The sequence below is a fragment of the Peromyscus californicus genome, unplaced genomic scaffold (assembly GCF_007827085.1).
Source record: "Peromyscus californicus insignis strain IS unplaced genomic scaffold, ASM782708v3 Scaffold_22__1_contigs__length_63687245, whole genome shotgun sequence".
Lineage (NCBI taxonomy): Eukaryota > Metazoa > Chordata > Mammalia > Rodentia > Cricetidae > Peromyscus > Peromyscus californicus.
The window spans coordinates 21,245,568-21,265,910 of NW_026294525.1; the positions used below are offsets into that span (position 1 = coordinate 21,245,568).

The 20,343-nt window shown below is 40.4% G+C and overlaps 1 protein-coding gene across 6 annotated transcripts in view; it reads right to left on the reverse strand.

Moving 5' to 3' along the window:
- Utrn (utrophin) overlaps positions 1 to 20,343 on the reverse strand; it is a 497,313-nt gene that overhangs the window by 256,034 nt on the left and 220,936 nt on the right. For all 6 annotated transcript variants that reach the window (XM_052751043.1, XM_052751044.1, XM_052751047.1 and 3 more), the window contains 6 exons: positions 17,860 to 18,010; positions 16,243 to 16,418; positions 12,271 to 12,406; positions 10,337 to 10,486; positions 7,006 to 7,081; positions 1,296 to 1,501 (listed from right to left, as the gene is read on the reverse strand). In XM_052751043.1, the coding sequence (XP_052607003.1) occupies positions 1,296 to 1,501; positions 7,006 to 7,081; positions 10,337 to 10,486; positions 12,271 to 12,406; positions 16,243 to 16,418; positions 17,860 to 18,010 (895 nt within the window). The remainder of the gene's footprint in view (positions 1 to 1,295; positions 1,502 to 7,005; positions 7,082 to 10,336; positions 10,487 to 12,270; positions 12,407 to 16,242; positions 16,419 to 17,859; positions 18,011 to 20,343) is intronic.

The window sequence follows — 20,343 nt, forward strand, 5'->3', positions numbered from 1 at the left end:
GTGGTTCCCAGCCACAATTCAGAAAACAAAAGGAAATGGGAAGTGATCTTGCCAACTGCTTATAGACTCTTAAGTCCACAGGGTTTTACAGGGCTTTGCAAGACCCTCCTCAAAGAATTAAGTTGCCTTTTCCAAAACATCACTTCCCAACAAAAAAAACAAACCAACAAAAACATCTCTTGCACAAATGTTGCCCCTAAAGTTCCCTATCAAACCCAAGTTTTCTGTCTGCTACATAGGATGGCATGCACATTATATCTCAAAATCCCACCTCCTGTTCCCACGGCTATAGAAGCAGTACCCCCTCCTCAGCCATGTCTCTAACAGGTGGCTGACACATCCCTGTGACATTATTAGAAACTGCTTTGTCAGAGAAACCCATCTGATTTTGGTGCTCACCTCCTTGACCTCTTAGAGCCATGGTTCTCAACCTTCCTAATGCTGCAAGCGCTTTAACACAGTTCCTCATGTTGTGGTGACCCCCAACCACAAAACTATTATCGTTGTTTCTTCATAATTGCCATTTCGCTACTGTTATGTAAATATCTGATATGCAAGATATCTGATATGCGACCCCCGTGAAAGGGTAGAGGGGTCGAAACCCACATGTTGAGAACCACTGTCTCAGAAACTTGGGAGTTCTTGGTAACACAGAGTAAATCAGCGCCTCTCTCACCAGGCTGTTATGAGATAACACATGTGAAAATAAGACAATGTTCATCACACATTAAGCACTTAGTGGGTGTTAGCAATTGCTACCGTTTTATTGTGTATTTCTATCTAGAATATTCCTTTCAATGCTGCTCCACAACAGATAACCTACTAAAGACGGAAAAACAGCTTTCCAAGTTGCTACAAGATGGTCAATGTTCATTAAGAGGAAAAAAATACACACACACACACACACACACACACACACACACACACATATATATATATATACATATATATATAGTCAGAAGACATTCATTTCTAAGGTCAGAAATGAACTCATTATAAAATCAAACATGAAAACATACGTTTAGAAAGTATTCTATATCATATTGGACATTAAATGGAAAGATGGCTAGCAGTTATGCTGTGCCCAGCTTTAAGGTACCAATGTTGGAGTTTTACACTGAGTCCTCAGTTCTGTTTGATCAATGTAGCTAACAGAAGAAAAGTTTTCTCTTTGGAGTTAGCCCTGCTTGGCAGATAAGGACTACTTTAAAGTTTATTTTCTCAGAATTTAGGATAAGCAAATGAGAACCAGGGTGAGGGGGCTGCCTTGGCAAGCCTTTGCATTCTGTACCTACTTTCATCCGGGAAACTGTCTTATTGATCTCCTCCACGTCTCCCACAGTGACAATGTTGGACTTCAGCATTTGGTCGATCAATACCAGCCAGTCGGCCAGTTCTGTGATGGTTTTATCTAGATCAGCAGGAACTGAGATCTCGGGGGCACGAAGAGGAGCATCCGATGCAGATGATACTAGCACCACCTTTTGGACACTGGGGTGAGCTGAAAGAAAAGATGCCACCAGACAGAAATAGTCAACAGGATGTGGTGATCGTGATATGGAAGCGATGACACGCATATTTGTGTACTTCAACAAAATTTTGTTTCTCTAAGAAGTTCTGATTTTTCATGCTGAAATGGCATGGCTTGAAATAACCACATGTATTTGAGAGCCAAAAATCAAATACAACATGGAGCCTCGCAAAATTCTAGGCCATCAATAATGCACATATGATCAATACTAACACAAAAACAAATCAGTAGAAAAAGCACACCCACACAAAGAATAATAGAATTAGAAACATTATTTCATTGGGTCAAGGTATCTTATTTAATTATAAAGCCGATTTATTCCTAATCTTTCTGTTCTTTTTCATTTAACTTTACCACATGTGCATATCTCATTCCCTCCCTCCCTCCCTCCCTCCCTCCCTCCGTCTTTCTCATTCTCTGAGACACAGGGTCTCAAAGGGTAACCCTGGCCTGGAATTCTCTTTGTAGACCAGCTAGCCTCAAACTCATAGAGAACCACCTTCCTCTGCCTCCTGTGTTCTGGGACTAAAGGCCTGTGTTACCATACCTGGACTGTGTATCTCATCCTTAACTAGTCACAACATGAACATCTATATAAGAATACACACAGGTGTTCACTGATTTTGTAACATCCTTTCCTTTAGCTGCACATGTAGACTTCTCCTGAAATCTATTCTTTACCAAGGGGCTTGTTGGTGGTGGTTTTTTACTCTTACTGGGGGGCCTGCCACTCAGCTCCCAACTAAATCACACATGGAGGCTTATTTTTCCTTATGAATGCTCAGCCTTAGCTTGGCTTGTTTCCTTAACTTTAAATTAGCCCCACATACCTTTTGCCTCTGGGCTTTTCCCATTCTCTTACTTCTGTATCTTACTCTTACTCCGTGGCTTGCTGTGTGTGTAGCTGGGTGGCTGGCCCCTGGAGTCCTCCTCCTTCTCTGGCTGCTAGCCCTTCTCTATCTGTTTCTCCCAGATTTCTCCCTCTGTATCTTCTCTCTGCCTGCCAACTCCGCCTATCCTTTCTCTTACGACGCTATTGGCCGTTCAGTTCTTTATTAGACTATCAGGTGTTTTACACAGGCACAGCAACACAGCTTCAGAGTTAAACAAATGCAACATAAACAAAAGTAACACATCTTAAAATAACATTCCCCAACAGGGCTTAAAAGGAAAATCCTTTTGTGTATAGTGTTTTCCACATTTCTACTCTCTGACTTAGCAGAGATTTCCCAAAGTAGAATTACTGGATAGGACAACATTTTTAAATTCAAATATTTAATTTCCTTGCGAAATAGAATTTACATATCCAATAACTAGCTGAACATCCTGCATCTACATCAACAGGGCTCGATCTTGGTGCACACAAATGCATACCTGTTTCCATTATTTTAATGGATTTATAATTAGAAATAAAAGTATTTTCATGCTGCTGAACCAAATGTGTAGATTTACTAACTGTGAGTTTTGTTTTTAAATCTGCCTCCTTATCAATTTGGATGACAAGTTAACCTCAGTGGTGAACACCATGCCACTGTCTGGCCGTTGGTTTGGTTTGATTCTGTTTTGGAAGTGTGTATGTCCTCTCGCCTCCTTCCCCTCCTGCCTAACCCCTCCTGCTTTGTAAACACTTAAATCTTAACAACCTGAGGAAACCATGTTCATAAATCTTTCGGGGTGGGGTGGGGAAGGGAGGCAGTCCTATTTACTATCATTGTCTATGTGTGTGGAGGTGACAGCATGGCTTTCAGGAGTCCGTTCTCACATTTCAGAGCAAGTATCGTCACCTGTGGCACGATCTCACGTACCTTCCCCAAAGACAAGTATGAAACTCCGGTCTTCTCCAAAGATCTGATAAATGGCCTCTTATTCTGTGTTTTATCATTGTTGTTCTAGTTTTCGTTTATGTTATGTATATGGATGTTTTGCCTGGATATATACCTATGTATCATGTGCGTGCCTGATGCCCACAGAGGCCAGAAGAGAGCATCAGAGTCCCTAGGAACTGGAGTTACAGACTGTGGTGAGCCGCCAGTGTGGATGCTGGATATCCATCTTGGGTCCCCTGGAAAAGCAGCCAGTATTCTAAACCACTAAGTGGTCCCTAGTTTTTGTTTCTTTTTTTTTCTTTTTTGTTTCGAGACAGGGTTTCTCTGTGTAGCTTTGGAGCCTGTCCTGGATCTCACTTTGTAGAGCAGACTGGCCTCGAACTCACAAAGATTCACCTGGCCCTGCCTCCCGAGTGCTGGGATTAAAGGCGTGCGCCACCACCGCCTGGCTAGTTTTTGTTTCTTTTTGTTTGTTTGTTTGTTTTTTTTTTTGGTTTTTCAAGACAGGGTTTCTCTGTATAGCTTTGCGCCTTTCCTGGATCTCGCTCTGTAGACCAGGCTGGCCTTGAACTCACAGAGATCTGCCTGCCTCTGCCTCCCGAGTGCTGGGATTAAAGGCGTGCGTCACCACCGCCCGGCTAGTTTTTGTTTCTTAATGATGAGAAGTTGACAGCTACACTGCTCTAGTTTCAACATAAGATGTAGTTATCTACCCAGGACCTACTATGAATTCAGTACAATTTTAATAAAAATCCCAACTGGTATGCATGCAGCTTGGCAAAACCACAGATGCAAATTTCTAGTTGGGCAGTAAGAAAGAAAGGATGCCCCCCCAACACACACACACACACAAGGCTTAAAGGAAATATTTGTGTAAGGAAATATGCCTTTCAGCTGTTTAGTTGTAGTTTTGAGCATTGGTAACAGCCTCCCTATCTAATAAACTCAGACATTCAGACAGATGAACAGGATTGAAAAGCCATGGGGCGCAGGGGCAGAGAGACCTGACCTTGGAAGTGACAACATTACAGATGGATGCCGAAGAATTCACTGTTCGGCACACAGTGCTGCCTGGTAGCTAGCGTGGGGAACCGATGCCACAGAATTTGACCTCATGCTCATAAAGGAAAAATAGTTGCATTGAGGTCAAGGAGTGAAGGGCAAACACTATGACTGAGAGATTAAGATGCAAAAGAATATCTTTATGATTCCAGGGCACCTAAAACAGCCAGGCAAAGCAATTAATACACTATTTACATTCTAAAGTTCTGAGAAAAGCACCATAAACAGGTATTTTAAAAGTCTCTGAAAGACTAAGAGAAAAGGCATTTGCTATACACATGAAGTAATTAATTAATAGTCAAAACGCTTTTAATCTTTAATGCGCTGGACAAGGCAAGAGACAATCCACCACAGAGATACCAAGGAAAGCAGTTCAACATGAAAACTGAAAAATTAAAGCAAACCACTTGGCAGTCACAGGCTGGCAAAGTGACAGCTGACAAAATCTGGCCTCCTTGTGCCCCTTCCAAGGTACCTGGCTCCTGGTAATACCAACATCACCACCACCATCATCACCACAGTTATTTGCTTTAAATGCTCTGCCAGGCACACAATGGTGTACCATCATGGCTAGATACTGCATCATCACTACAGATGAAACCCAGAAACACAAATGAGAACCTAGCTATCATCTGTGAAATGGATCTATCATCTGGATACTTAAGAGATTGTAAAAAAGTAAGCAAAGTTACTTTCTTAATTTTCATCTTGCCAATACTATAAAACTATATTTTGTTAAAGTATAACATATTTCTTACTGTTCTTTTTAAACATATTGATAACCAACAATTTAGAAATTTCTTATGCTAAATGAAAGAAAAAGTGTGATTCCATTTGCCTGAGATACTCGAGATGAACTAATACATAGAAATGGCATGCACACGGATAGATACCAGAGGCTAGGGGCTGGGGTGAGCAGGTTGAGAAGCTGCTCAGGGGTCAAGACCTCTAATCTCAGAATAATGAAAATATTTTGGAGCTACACAGAGGTAGAGCTTGCACAACATTGCCAATGAACTAAAAGTTCTTGATTTATTTATTTTAAAAATGGTTCCTTTTACTTTTAATATGATTTTAAAGGAAAAAAACCCAGTAAACTAAAACATTATGTAAGGGCTGGAGAGATGGTTCAGCAGTTAAGAGTTCATATTGCTCATGCAGAGGACCCAAGTTCAGTTTCAGCATCTATTAGGGAGAGCTCACAACGGCCAGTAGCTCCAGCGCCAGGGAATCTGGCCTCTTTTGGCCTCTTCAGGCACCTGCACTCATGTACACATAACACAGAAACACACACAGATGCGTAACTTAAAAAAAAAAAAAAAACAGAATTTTTTAAAAGCAAAAACAGTGTGTAAAAGGAAAGTCACCCTGAGATTGGCTTTCAGGTCACAAACCTGCCTGCTGTATGGATGACTGTCTTAAGACAAACAAACCGCAAACCTAATGTAAAGTGGTTTTGCTATCAGTCCTTTATACATGTAATTATGCAGATAAAGTTTCCCTACTCTTTTGTCATAATGATGTTTTAAAAAGATAAACTTCTGCAGCTGTACACAGCGTAGCAAATCCTTTCTTTATGGTCCTTGAATTAAAGCTGCATTTATATATATATTTATATGCATTTATATATAAATATATATTCAAATATATATATTTGAATCAGCAAAATGTCAGTTCAAGTGTTTCTGATATGAATCAAGAAAACCAATAGAGCCACAGGGATTTCCGATGCAAGGTGCCAGGGAAAACAGGTCACAGAATACACACTGAGTCGTAAACAAGCCTCCATACAAGAAGGGAACAGATATTTTTTTGTTTTGAATTCTCAGAAAACGAAAAGAGAAAAGGATAAAGAGGAGGCGGAAGAGGTAGAGATAGGAAAGGTGAGCACAGGTAGGAGGCAGCAGGTGGGCAGTGGAGTGGACGGGAGAGGTGGGAGAGACGTGGGGGGCGGCGAAGAAAAGGAAGAAAATCCCCAGCAGCAGCTGGCAAAGAGAAGTGGGTAGCTGGGGTGAACCACAGCTGAAGTTCTCCCAGGAGACTCACAGTTGGTGAGCAGAACAAGGTGGTTAGGAGAGTTTGCAAGGCAGTAGTGACTGTGGCTATGTGATCTACTTGGGACAGAGATAGAAGGAAATTGACAAAAATCATGAGAAAACACACACTATTCTCCACATCTAAGGGAATTATATTTGCTAATGCACAGTTTCCAGGAAGTTGGAGCCTTCGAAACCCCACCCCGTGATCAGGGACAAATTATACACACTAAACACATGTTGTCAGGGTAGGTTGTACCCAATGACTTGAAAAGCTGCATCTCTCTATTAAATTAACTTAATATGTTGCACCTAGCCTCTCCTGCATTCAGCAAGACTATGGCCATCTAGGTACTTCTTTGACTCAGGGAACGAAAAATCTCTTCAACCAAAAAAGTGATGATTGCCCACACTGGGCATCCAAACAGTATGAATTCAGGATTATGAACAGCAATTATGATTTTTTCAATTATTATTCTAATAGGGTGCTCATACTGTAAATTTGTCCGTGCTGATAAAAATAACCCCTAAAGAATAAATGGTGTCTTACCAGTAATCCTCGTCTGTGAGGCAGAGCAGGGCTCTTGGGTGCGTGTCCTCAGCATGCCAGGCACCTCTCTGGATATCTGCAGCATCAAGCCAGACACAGAGAGGAAATAAAGATGGTCATATCTTGGAAAGTCAGCCACTCTTCTAGATGACAGCTCAGTCAGTTTTGTTTTGGTTACCGAAGCTTGCATGCCCACCTTCACTCTCCACTGTAATCTTACTGGAGCCCTTCCGTCCCCTGACTTTAAGCTCAAGAATGCCAACCAATGCTCAGCTGTGACTCACTAGTACCACTGAAGCTGTCCACTCCCCTTGCAACTCAAATCCTGTAAACGTCTTTGAGTCTGACCTTGTTCCTGCCTCACTATGTTTCCTTTACTGGCTCTGTTTTCTGTTCATCCATCCAACGCCATCACTGTACAGGATAAATCTTAGACCTTCCTACTCTTCATTTTCTATAGGGGGTTTCCAGAGGCTAAAAACCCTCCCCGTTCCCCCAATAATACATAACTTCTGTTCAGCTCTCTGTCAAATGGATACTCAGACATATCCACATCTCAATGCATGGTGTCTGTCCTCCCTGAAATGGCCTTTGTAAGCTTCTCTCAGGACTCTACCTGATCTTTCTGCATCAGTTCCTAGGATGACTCCATCCTTCCCTGCAGGATAGCTATGGGAGCTTTCAAATACAAATCTGTTTTAAAACAGCTGTCTACTTCCCTCAAAGTAGGGAATTCTTCTCAACATATTCCCCATGGGCCAGGAGCTGGTCTCTGGAACTGTCACTCACGTGTCTACTCTACGTCCTTCTAGGACACAAATGCACTTCATTGTGTCTCCTCTAGACTCCCCCACTTGCGGATCCCCCCCCCCACAAAGCCCGTTATTTCATCCCTCACCTGAGCAGTACTTAACTCATCTTTTATAAGTTAGCTTAGACAAGATCTCCTCCCACAGACCCTCTTTGGTTATCCTAAAGCAAGCTAAGTATCCCCTATATGTTTCTAGCTTCCAAATTTTAATTATTTAGTCTCTTTCTCTTATCCATGCCAAACCCACGAGGTGAAAAGCAGTATCATTTTCCCTATATTCCTCATTCTTAAAATGGGGCCAGGGATGTAGTGAAAACCCACTAAGTATGTAACAGAATCGAATGAACACAATATTCACAGAAGTCCTTAACATGTGTAAGATTCCCCACACAGTAAACGTTGTTTTGCCTTGCATGTCATAATTCTACAAAGTAGACAATATTAAAATCTATATTAATCCAATTCCTGCATAATAGAAGCTTCAATTTTATCTAGCACAGTGCTCCCAAACTGACCGCCATACCCTTTTCTCTACAACACAAACCAACACAGTCTTCTTCAATAAAAATGTATGCTCTGGCTGAATATATACAAATGGATTTGGCAAGTGACATGGGAGCCAATATGTCTGGAGAGGAGGGCAGGAAAGAGAGCATCAGATAAAGTCAGAGGTAACAGGAAGGCAGCCAGCGAGGGGACTTATAAATCACAGTAAGGACAACGGCTTTACTCCAGTAAGATAGAAAATCGTTAGTGAACATTGTTCACAGGAGGTACTGGATCTCACTTATATCTTAACAAAGCTCAGTGCTTTGCCGAGATGATGCTGAGAAAGGGTAGCAGAAGAGACCAGGGAGGAGGGCTTTTCCAGAGATGATGGTGAACTGCGACAAGTCAGCAGCAGTACAAACTAGTGAAATGTAGGCCAATTTATACTAATTTTTTTCCAACAAAAGGAAAGCTGAAGCAATTATGCAGAAACATTCATGGCCAATCAACACCTAGAGATCAGAATTATGTCCTCATCTGCCTTATCACATGTAGCTATCTACCAATCCTTCAAATCATCCTCAAGTACACGGAAGAAGCCAATGGCAGTGACTTCAAAGAATTAGTGTGAGTGTGAGTGTGTGTGTGTGAGGAAGGGAAGAGTTGTCTCTTTACTGAGATATAATTCACATTTATAATTTATGTGCCATAAAAACGACTCAGGATCTCTGATTTCAGAATAATAAGGACATATATGCCATTAACTGAGGGATGAGCTATACATTTAGGTACACAAGAAAGGTAGAAACCAGGAATCCAGTTTAAGATTTGAGACACCATTAGATATCCGAGCAGAGGCATAGAACAGGTCACTGATCATGCAAGTGTAGAGTACACAGAAAGGTCCAGGCCAGAGATGCAGCTAAGTGACCTCCTGGGCAATAAGTCATTAACTAATCACAGAGACTGAGATCTAGAAGGTATATATTTATATATTAGATACAGGATAATCCCACTTCCTTCTTCATCTCTTTTCTTCTTCAAGTTTCTCTCCCTCCTTTCTTCTTATTCTCTTCTTTTTGAGGTAGGACCTTACTATGTAACCCAGGCTGACTCGGACTATATCCTCCTCCTGTCTTAGCCTCCCAAATGCCAGAGCTAAAGATGCAGGCCAACATATTCGCCATGACTTCCAGTCTGACAGGATGGAAACAGAGTAAAGTGACTGACAGCCAAGAGCAGGACACACCCATCCAGTGTCTCACAAGGACCACAGACAGGGATCCAGCGGGTACCCGGACAAAATCAAAAGAATCCTGGGATTTCATCCACCTTGATCCATTTCCACCACAAAGGCAAGTAATCATACAACGAAACAACTCCCATCTTAGTGTGATTTTTGTCAGATGTCATTCAATTCCACCGGATCCAAATAATAAGCACATACGGAAGGAATAAAATCACCAAAACCAGACGTGGGAAAGTCATGTTTGACATCAAGAAGCTATTTTAAGGTCTTTGTTTTCGGAATGCAAGTACTGGCATTTTATTGCCAAATTCCAACAGACATTCATAACTTGGTGTGCTACATACTATACAGATCCCCTAGGACAAAGAACCCAGCATACAATAGAAACGGTTCTCTAAGAATACATGTGATGATGGGTGCAGAAATACAGAACTGTAGGGAGCTGAGTAGGCACAAGGATGCGGGAAGCAGCAGCGAGAGAACAATTCTTTAGTCATAACATCAACAAACACGGGCCAGCGAGATGGCTCGGCCTGGAAAGAGGCTTGCCACCAAGCCTGATAACCTGAGTTTGACAACTTGAATTTGATCCCTGGAATCAACAGTAGAAGAAAAGAACCAACTCCCAAAAGTTGTCCCCTTATCTACGGTACATTCTCTCTCTCTCTCTGTCTGTCTGTCTCTCTGTCTCTCTCTCTCTCTCACACACACACAGAGCAAAAAGTATAATTCTAAACACCAACAGACATGAGAAACATGGTACAGAATTCCCACACGCATACCTTGCTCCACGTCACGTTCGCGTTTCTCAAGCTCTCCGCAAGTTTGTCTCTTTCGCGCACACTCAGATTTTTCTCTGAAAGCGCTTCCAGTTCGGCTCTGTTCAGCCATTGGAGGTTTTCAGCCTGAATGTCCATCTCTTGGGCTAAGTCCTGAAAGTGTCATCAGAAGACAGGTGGTCAGAAGGTCCTGAGGGCAGGTTATGGACGCAAGCAGAACTCTCGGGAAAATACTCTTATAAATTCAGGGTCCGGGCTTCTTAAATGGAAAGCAAGCTTACTCAAAGTGTTAACACACTCTCACTGACGGAGCACGGACATAGACTCGTGTGCATGCTTGTGTATACGTGCGCACAAACACATTTTTTTGGTGTTATTTGTTATTTTTAATTAGATGTATTTGTTGGTGGGTACGTATGTACGTTGAGTCCAGAGACTAAAAGAGAGCATCAGATTCCTTAAAGTTAGAGTTCCAGGCAGTTGCAGAGACTGCCTGCCTGACTTGGGTACTAGGGATCGAACTCGGGTCCTCTGCAGGAGCAGTTAGTGCTCTGACCTGCTGGACCATCTCTCCAGGCCCAACACACACTCTCTTATTTTCATTCATTCCCTGCCCACCCTTCACCAGGATCATACTATATATATACATTGTTAATTTAAGGTTCATTTCTGATCGCCGCCTTACTTCTCCATTGGAACACACTGTTCTATCCTTTGTAAATCTTTCAAATACTTTACCAACAGGACATTTGAAGAAAATTCTTCATTCTTTAGGTAACGTAGGAATATTGGGTAGCCTCATACTTCAAGGAAAAAAATTTAATAAATAATTGCCACGTCTATCCCATCATTGCTAAAAGTTTCTTTCTCAATTTTGATCATACTTCGCTATGGGCAAAACATCTACTCAAATTGGTAATTACTTTTTGAGTATAGTTTTACGTGTGTGTGTGTGTGTGTGTGTGTGTGTGTGTGTGTGTGTGTGTGTGTATTATCTCATTCAAACACAATCTTTTTTATGATATTATTTTAAGAGTGTGTGTGTGTGTGTGTGTGTGTGTGTGTGTGTGTCTGTGTGTCTGTGTGTCTGTGTGTCTGTGTATGCATACATGTGGGGGTCAGAGGGCAAGTTTTGGGAGTCAGTTCTCTCCTTCCACCTTACTTAAGTAGGGTTTCTCTTGTACTGAGTACTCCAAGCTAGCTGGCCCCTGTGCTTCTGTGTAATTCTCCTGTGTCTACCTACAGCTGGCTGTAGAAATGCCCACACTACAGAGGCATACCATCACTTCCAGAGTTATTACAAGGGTAGAAGATGGAATCTGGTCATCAAACTATCACGGTGAATGTTATCTGATGTACCATCTTGCCAGCTCCATGATTTCCTCTGGAAAATAGATTCTGCTCACTGTTCTACTATTAATGTCTCAATTCTTAACACAAACTACAAATGCCTGTGGACATGAATAGTCACAGAGATTTGGTAGTTAGATGTCTATATCATCACATATTTTTATAGACAGTGTGTGTGTGCATGTGTGCACATGTACAGATATACAACTACTACAAATTCCCATTGGCTGCAAATCAACAAAGGAAATCTGACTGCTGAACTGTAACACTAAGCCTCCTTCCAGCTGCAATGAGCTAATAGCACAACACCTAAGATTTTCTCCTAAAAGTCACTGTGATAAATTATAATCAGAAATTATCTTCTAAATCTAAAAGTAAAAACTATACTTCATGGCTGCATTGTATTCTAAGTCACTTTACAACATTCGAAATCTTCTAATCTAATATCAAGGCCATGGCTACTTATCTTTTGCTTGATCTCTGCATGACCAAAATGATGGCTGTTGCTTCAGCCAAAATTGTCTCATTCCTAAAGGGCAATCATCCTGCATCAGAAGACTCTGGAAATCTAGAGACAAACTCCTTACTGTTAATTCCTGTGGGTTTTCCTCGGGGTCAAAGGATGATCTCTTCTGCACAGAGCTCTCCACCTTTGTTAGCCAGCAGACAAACTCATCCAGCCGTCTCCTGTAGCCGACCACCTGCTTACTTTCTCCTTTCAACCTAAGAGAACACAGTGTGGAAAAGAGTGACAGACATTACTGAGTAAACAGAACAGTATATATTTGGTTTTGGAAATCCTGATCCCATAACCCCAACAGAAATAATAATTATATTAAGTATATGTTTTTAAGTTAATATTAACAGCCATGTATACAGACTATTACACTAAAGATTATATGGATGACTAAAGGGATTTTTTCCCCTTAATTAAATTATGACACACTGAAAGAAAGTCTTATCATCTCATCATAAAAAATTAAATGCAAGCTAATAAGGAATTTTTTAAGTCAGCCATTATTGTATAATGAAGTATTAGTTAAGGAAAAATGAAAATGTCCTCGTGTAAAATAAGAGGGGAAAATGCATAATTTTCTCTGAGTTCTCCATGGAGACAGAAAGACATCCTTTTATATTTTATTCACCTAAGGCAGCAAGTGTTACTCCATTCTACCCAGACGACAGCAAAAATATAAATGAGGAGAGTGCTGAGCAGTGGATTCTTCTACAAGTATTAGAGAAATACACACATCTACGCTTGGCTGGTTCCTTAATATAAATATAATAGACGCATTATAAAAAGGAGATCAAGGAAAAATCAGAGTATTCAAGTGTGCAAGTAAAGCAATGGGATGAATATGAAAGCAGAACTCTCTAATTAGATCTTTTTAATGGTGTAAGAATAGCATTGAGGAATACCGGCCATCTGTCAGAAGATGAAAGGATGAACATATGACCAGAACCCACGTGACAAGTAAGACTGTAGACTTAAAAAAATAAAAAGAGTTTGAATGCTATTAAGAGCTTAGTGGCATCATTATTTTTAAAGCAATTAGATGCTGATTGAAAACTGAGTGCAACACTTCAATTAATTACACTGTGCCATCCCTAATGGGAATCTACATTTCTATGCTACCTTTTATGGTTGTAACCATAAAAAGTGTAAAATAATCATACAATAAATATAACATCATTTTAGCTAATATGTATCTAACAGTCATACTGGAAAAGTATAATATTTAATACTATTGTAATACTTTTAAAACCTAATGAAAATTACTTAAAAATTAACTTATTTTAAAAAAGAAGAAAATGCAGCCTCAAGATAAAAAAAAAAAAATGAAGCAATTAATGATGGTGGTTGATATGAAATGTTATCATGAATGTTACAAAGGTTATAATGAGTAAAATAATATTTAATCTAACAACTTTGGAAACACCCAAAATACCTATATAGTCCTTTTGTTTTAGAAATATTAAAAATTAAATTTCCAGAGTTTCATAATCGTGACTACTTTCATGTTTTAAAACTAGAATTATAAGACACCAATATTATCAAGCAATTTCAATAGGACCAATTTAAGAAACCCAAAATTTTCACCTGAAAACTAGCTAAATAATGTACACTTATTGTCTGTAAGAATAGAAACAAATTATAAATTCCTGGCTAAACACTGGATAGTAATTGCTTATTAAGAAATAGCACCATAAACTGTAAAACTGCAAATATTTACCTGTAGGCACTCAATACAGAAACAAAGTGGACAGTGTGGTAATTCCCAGTGACTCTGAACCTCTTGGGGTTCTAAGGTGGCCCTGACACAAACAGGTTTTGGAACAGAAATGAAGTTTAATATGAATTTGTGAAAACAAATGCTGCTTCAGTGAAAATCCAAGAAGCTAAGAAAGAGATTCATTATTCTTTTCACTTCCCAAGACTGGGTAAAATATGTGTCGTAGCCATCTTGTTAGTTTGGGGAGGGATGATGACCAGACTCCACAGATAACCATTTGAAAGTCTCAAGGGGAATAAAGAAGGAGCATGGCACGTAAGTTCAGAAGCACTTCCCCTTGCAATACCGAGTCCTCCTCTCTGTCTCCTCTCACACAGCCATGGCTGTGGTACTCACACCTCCCACATCTCCCAGTTCTACACCTTTTCTCAAGAAGGTTCACTCTGAAATGCCCCAAAGGCCCACAAGGCTATTGGGCGGTGGTGGAAATTTTACAAAACCTGACGGGAAGTTTTCAGTTCACGAGGGGTGTGACTTGGAAGGAGAATCTGACATAGGAAGCCTCCTTTTCCTTTCCACCTCTTCTCTTTCCTGGCCATGAAGCAAGTCATCTGCTCTAGCAAGCACCCCTGCCATGATGTCCTACAGAAAAGCCAAAGCAATTGAGCTAAACACTCACAGATGGACACCTGTAAAACTGTGACCCCAAATAAAACTTCTCTCTTTATAAGCTAAATTATCTCAGTTATGTGTTATCACAGCAGAAAGCTGACTACCACAAAGGCTCATCCTAGAAAAAAATTATGGAAAATTGTTATAATTGCCTCAAAACTCAGCTTCAGTATCCCTCTTAACACCAAATTCCACAGGCCATCATTCCTGCCTCTGTGGCAATATCCTCATGTGAATGTTTGCTTTAATCACACTATTTTTTTTTCCTTTAAACTTTATCTTCTCAGTCTGAGTTCTTTGTGATATTTGAATCCCCGATGTTAAACACAAGGCTCAGAGAATATTGATGAAATTGATTAAATTAACTGACTACTAGCGATATACAGCAATAACATGCTGAGAGAGTAAGCTCAATAGAAACCATTATAAGAAATGGATATTTGTAAGTGTTCACCATGAAAAGTTAAGACATAAATATTCTTCAAATACTGTCTCACTTAATCCTCATAAAACTGCCTGACAGCAGAGCTCTCTTTTGTAGAAGGGCGACAGCAATCAGAAGAGTGTGGTGACCAGCACAGCACAGTAACTCTAAGGGTGCAATACTGGGATGTTCTCTACGCTGTGAATGTGCTGCTCTGATTGGTTAATAAATAAAGTGCTGATTGGCCAGTAGCCAGGCAGGAAGTATAGGTGGGACAAAGAGAGAAGAGAATTCGGGGAAGTGGAAGGCTGAGTGGAGAGACACTGCCAGCCGCTGTCATGAGAAGATGTAAAGTACCGGTAAGCCACGAGCCACGTGGCAACTTATAGATTAATAGAAATGGGTTAATTTCAGATGTAATATCTAGATAACAAGAAGCCATTAGGCCAAACAATTTAAATAATATAAGCTTCTGTGTGTTTATTTGGGTCCAAATGGCACTCAGAAGCCTGCCATGGCCATATAATTTACAAGTAACATAAGCCTCTGAGTGATTATTGTATAAGTGGGCTGTGGGACGGCGGGAGATTGGTGGGACTCCGAGAGAAACTCTCCAGCTACAGGATGCAATAGTGGCATAAGACCATTGTGTAACCAACAGCTCTCTTACTGGACTTAAGGCCCGCTCAGCAAAATGGAAAACACGCCTGGTACTGGAATCCTGGCCAGCTACCCAAGGCTAGTGAAGTCATGGACCTTGGACGGCAACTTACAACCGCCACTTAGCTAAATCAGCATAATCCCTAAATCCAGTCTAAATAGTGACACTTATCCCCCCCAGATAAGTGTAATTCTCATCGCTCATCAAAGAAACCTCTCTTTGCAAAAGAAAAAGACCACTGCAACCTTTCGCATGGGTGCCAGGGATCTGAACTAGGGTCTCCAGGCTTGCATGGCAAGCACATTATTGGCTGAGTCATCCCCCTAGCCCCAAAGAAATTTTTATACATAGGACATCTGAACAGAATAGTGAGCTTTTCTAGGCAACCTGAAAATAGTCACAAGGAATATGGACAGTGGAAACTTTAAATGTCACCAATATTTATATCATGGTATTACATCAGATAGAATGTATTTTACATGAACTCTTCACACACACACACACACACACACACACACACACACACACACACACACCCCTGCTCAAATGTTCAGAACTGAGTCATCACCTGGGCTGCCGATCCTTCACCTCAGCCACAAGGGTGCTCCAGCGCTGGTTTAAACCTGCCAGCTTATCCTTCAGGAAGCTGGCATCCGAGGGGCGAAGTCTCTGCACGATGCCCTCCCCAGTTTGGTTTACAGCTACCATGCTGGGTTGGTGGCTGCTGATGCCCTCTTCCAGTTCCTAGGACAGATTGCACACTGTGAATTTCCACCACTTTGTCAAATTGTTCAGATGCCTTTGGTCCTCCCAATATTGCAGCATCAATCTAAGAGCCACAGAAACAAATTCCTGGGAGGGCTTTCCATGTTCGTGAAAACACGTTTTCAAACAAGCTAATTACATTTCCAGGGACACGTGGAAATGACAGCGATCTGGAAATTGAACCTATCCTTATGAAAGTCATCAGGCAAAATACACTGACATAGGACACCTTAATAACAAGAAACAAATATCAGCTGTTTATATCTAAATGTCAGCATTTGATTAAAGTAAACTGCCTGTCTTCTCCCAAACAAGTATGGAGAAGCATCTTATAACACACACATTTATGCACGCACGCACAAATATTTGGCCAATACAATTTTTATGTCCAGCTATTTATAAACAATCTTCACTGTGCATTTTATTGAGATGTTGCCTCAGTCTGAAAAAGTTTTACAGTAACAGATTAAAGGGCTGCTTTAAAGTCTAAACACGTATGTGTAACTCAAAATTTCACAAGCATGCACACCATGTTGACAAGCGGGGTTGGGGGGCACTGCTTTTGACTCTCCATGAACTGTCTACAGAAAATACACTTTGAAGATGTAGTAAAACAAGAAAGGCCTCTGGCAATGGAAGATTACACTTGTGCTTGCTCCATTACTCTCTTTAAGGATCTATTGTGTTGGCAGAGCTGACTTTGGTGTTATACTACATATCTGCAAGACTGAGCCCTACAAGAGGCTTGCCCTGTCCATCAAGGATAGTATACTTTCATAACAATTATCAAAGACACACATTCCCACAAAAAAATGGGATGTCTAAGTGTTTAGGAGCAGAAAGCACAGGTGAGTATGCATATAGTTTTCTGTCATTGATATAGTCTTTTTGTTGCTGTTGTTTTGTTTTTGTTTTTGTTTTTGTTTTTGAAGACATGGTATCTCTGTGTAGTTTTGGTGCCTGTCCTGGATCTCATGCTGTAGACCAGGCTGGCTGTGAATTCACAGAGATTCGCCTGGCTGTACCTACTGAATGCTGGGATTAAAGGCGTGCACCACCACTGCCCCGCTGATATAGTCTTAGATACAAATTTTTGTGTTACTCTGAATATAAAATTTCCAGATATGTCTTTCAAAATACTCTAAAAGACACTTGTTTCTAAAATAAGCTACTGTAGAGTACCTTTTTTTCTTTTAACTTCTTGAAAATCCTGATTATAAATTGTGTGATGAGCAAAGTTTCTTAGAATTTTTAAACTGGAAACTAGAGAATAGAACAAACCTGACAGTGATAAAAATTACAGCGATACACATACATGTGAAAAAAAATCAACAGATTTGGTTCCAACCTCTGCAACACCTCTTAGCAACAACATCTAAACAAGCATCCAAACATCCCTCCTGGGAGGGGAAGAGCTCACCAGCTGGTGTGTCCTAGCTTTCTCCAGGTCCAGACCACCATCTGGAGCACAGGTGTCTCCCAGCAGGTCTTCAGCTTCGGATATCCACTGCGTGAGGTCATTGAGGTCATGGTGGAATCGCTGCCATTCCTCCATAGCCCTGGCAAAAGACCTGGAGCACAAGAAACAGAATCAGAGGATCTTCCCAGCTTTGAAAACATTTTTTTCTTTTTTTTTTTTTTTTTTCTTTTGGTTTTTTCGAGACAGGGTTTCTCTGTGTAGCTTTGCGCCTTTCCTGGAACTCATTTGGTAGCCCAGGCTGGCCTCGAACTCACAGAGATCCGCCTGGCTCTGCCTCCCGAGTGCTGGGATTAAAGGCGTGCGCCACCACCGCCTGGCACATTTTTTTCTTTTAAAAAAAAAAAATAATAATAATGTCAGTCAATCACATCTAATTTAAACTGAGTGAAATCACAGCTTCTGGCTCTACAAAACTCATTGTCAAAGTAGGTTGTGTTTACTAATTCCCTTCTGAGAAATGAGCCTTGTGCCAACTGCAAAACAGTGTGTGAACTCCACCCCAGCCCTTTCTCTGCCTCCTTCTTGCCCACGCTCTCTGCTTTTTAAAGATTTTTTTCCTTCTCTGACTTATACATTCAATTAATTGTAGGCATGTTAATCCACCTGAATTTATACCCTTACCATATAAGTACCATGAAACATAAAAACATTATTAATTATTCTATTCTCTTAGAAAGCATGAGGTTTTACTGATGAAAGGCTTCATTTCAAGTTAGAACAAAGGCCAAGAATATAATAATTATTCTAGATCATTTAAGGAAAATTTTACTAAACTAGCTGAAGAAATTTACAAATTAAAAATGAAAATATGGTATTTACCTAAAGTTGATGGCATAGTAAAGCATAATTGGCAGAACTAAACTTATATAAAATAACATATCTTAAATTGTGACATTATTACCAACAATAAAAGCAATGAAAAGTTATTGGGGGAAAACTGGTCATTTGTTTAAGAAAAATGAGGCAAAATAGAGCCAGTCAGCGTTTAACTGTGAGTGCACAAAAAGTTGTCTAAGGAGGCTGGGTGGTGGTTTTACACACCTTTAATCCCAGCACTTGGGAGGCAGAGGCAGGCAGATCTCTATGAGTTCAAGGCCAGCCTGGTCTACAGAACGAGTTCCAGGATAGCCAGGAGTCTTACACAGAGAAACCTTGTCTTGAAACACCAAAAACCAAAAACCCAAACAAAAAAAAGCTGTCTAAGGATCATTTGAAAAGTAAAGGTGCGTGGACAGTAATCATGATACTGAAGTTGGAGTCTATAATAACTGAGCTGGGCCTTAATATATGATACAGACCCAACGCAAATTCTGATAGATCATTAAACAGAAATTTCAAATCAAGCAACTAAGTGTGTTTTCAAAACACATACTATTGCTTACTCACACAGAGAAAATATAAGGAAAGGATACATAAGTTTTGCTAATTTTATGCAATCACAAAAGGAACAACTGTAAGATATGATTTTATAAAACTAAATTTGTTGTATGTCAAAGGATACATGTGACTTTAAGTGACATGCAAAAGGCTGTGAATATTCACACAATAAACAAAAACTATAAATAATATCTTTAAGGAAGCAAAACATTTTGAAACAGTAAGTAGCAATCCCTTGGTTTAAAAGATGAGCCACACTGGTGTGCAGAATCTTCACATCCCACTGGTGACGAAGTAGAAATAAGACAGCGAACTAACCTACTACTGTAATATCGGTGAGATCATCCTATCAATGGTAGCCAGAGTTCTAAAGCAAGGGCGTGTTTATAAATCCCACTGACAAGGTACAGTAGCCAGTTCATGTTATAACAAGAAAGAGTTTCAACATTCTTTTAATTGTCTTCATCTTATGAGATTGAATGTGAAATGTTGGCCATAGGCTCATGCATTTGGATACATGGTCACCAGCTGGAGGTGCTGTCTGGGATATGCAGAACTTTTAAAGGACAGAGCCTCACTAGAGGAAGGGCATCACTCGGAGGGGTTTTGAGGTTTTACTTCACTCCACTTTCTGTTCTCTCTCTACTTCCTGATTGCTGATGTAATGAAACCAGACAGCCTCCTTCTCCTGAAGCCATGACTTGCCTGTCATGTGACCTGCATCCCCTGAAACCATAAGTCAGGCCAACCTTCCTTCTTTAAGGTGCTTTGATCAGGTATTTGTGTCAGCAATGAGGAAAGTAACTACCATCCCAGTTCTAACAAAAAATATGTACAAGGATGTACATAAGGATGTTCCCTAGCTACACAAAGAGACTATTTTAAAAATCTACATAGCAACAAAGCTTATTAAGTTCTATTTCTTCACATGAATTGTAGAACTAAAATTTTTGAACAATTTTTTATGATGCCTTGTTTTTGTATCTGAATTATTTCCAATGTATTCCTCTGGGATAACCTCCCTGTTGCATGGTATTTTTTACTGGA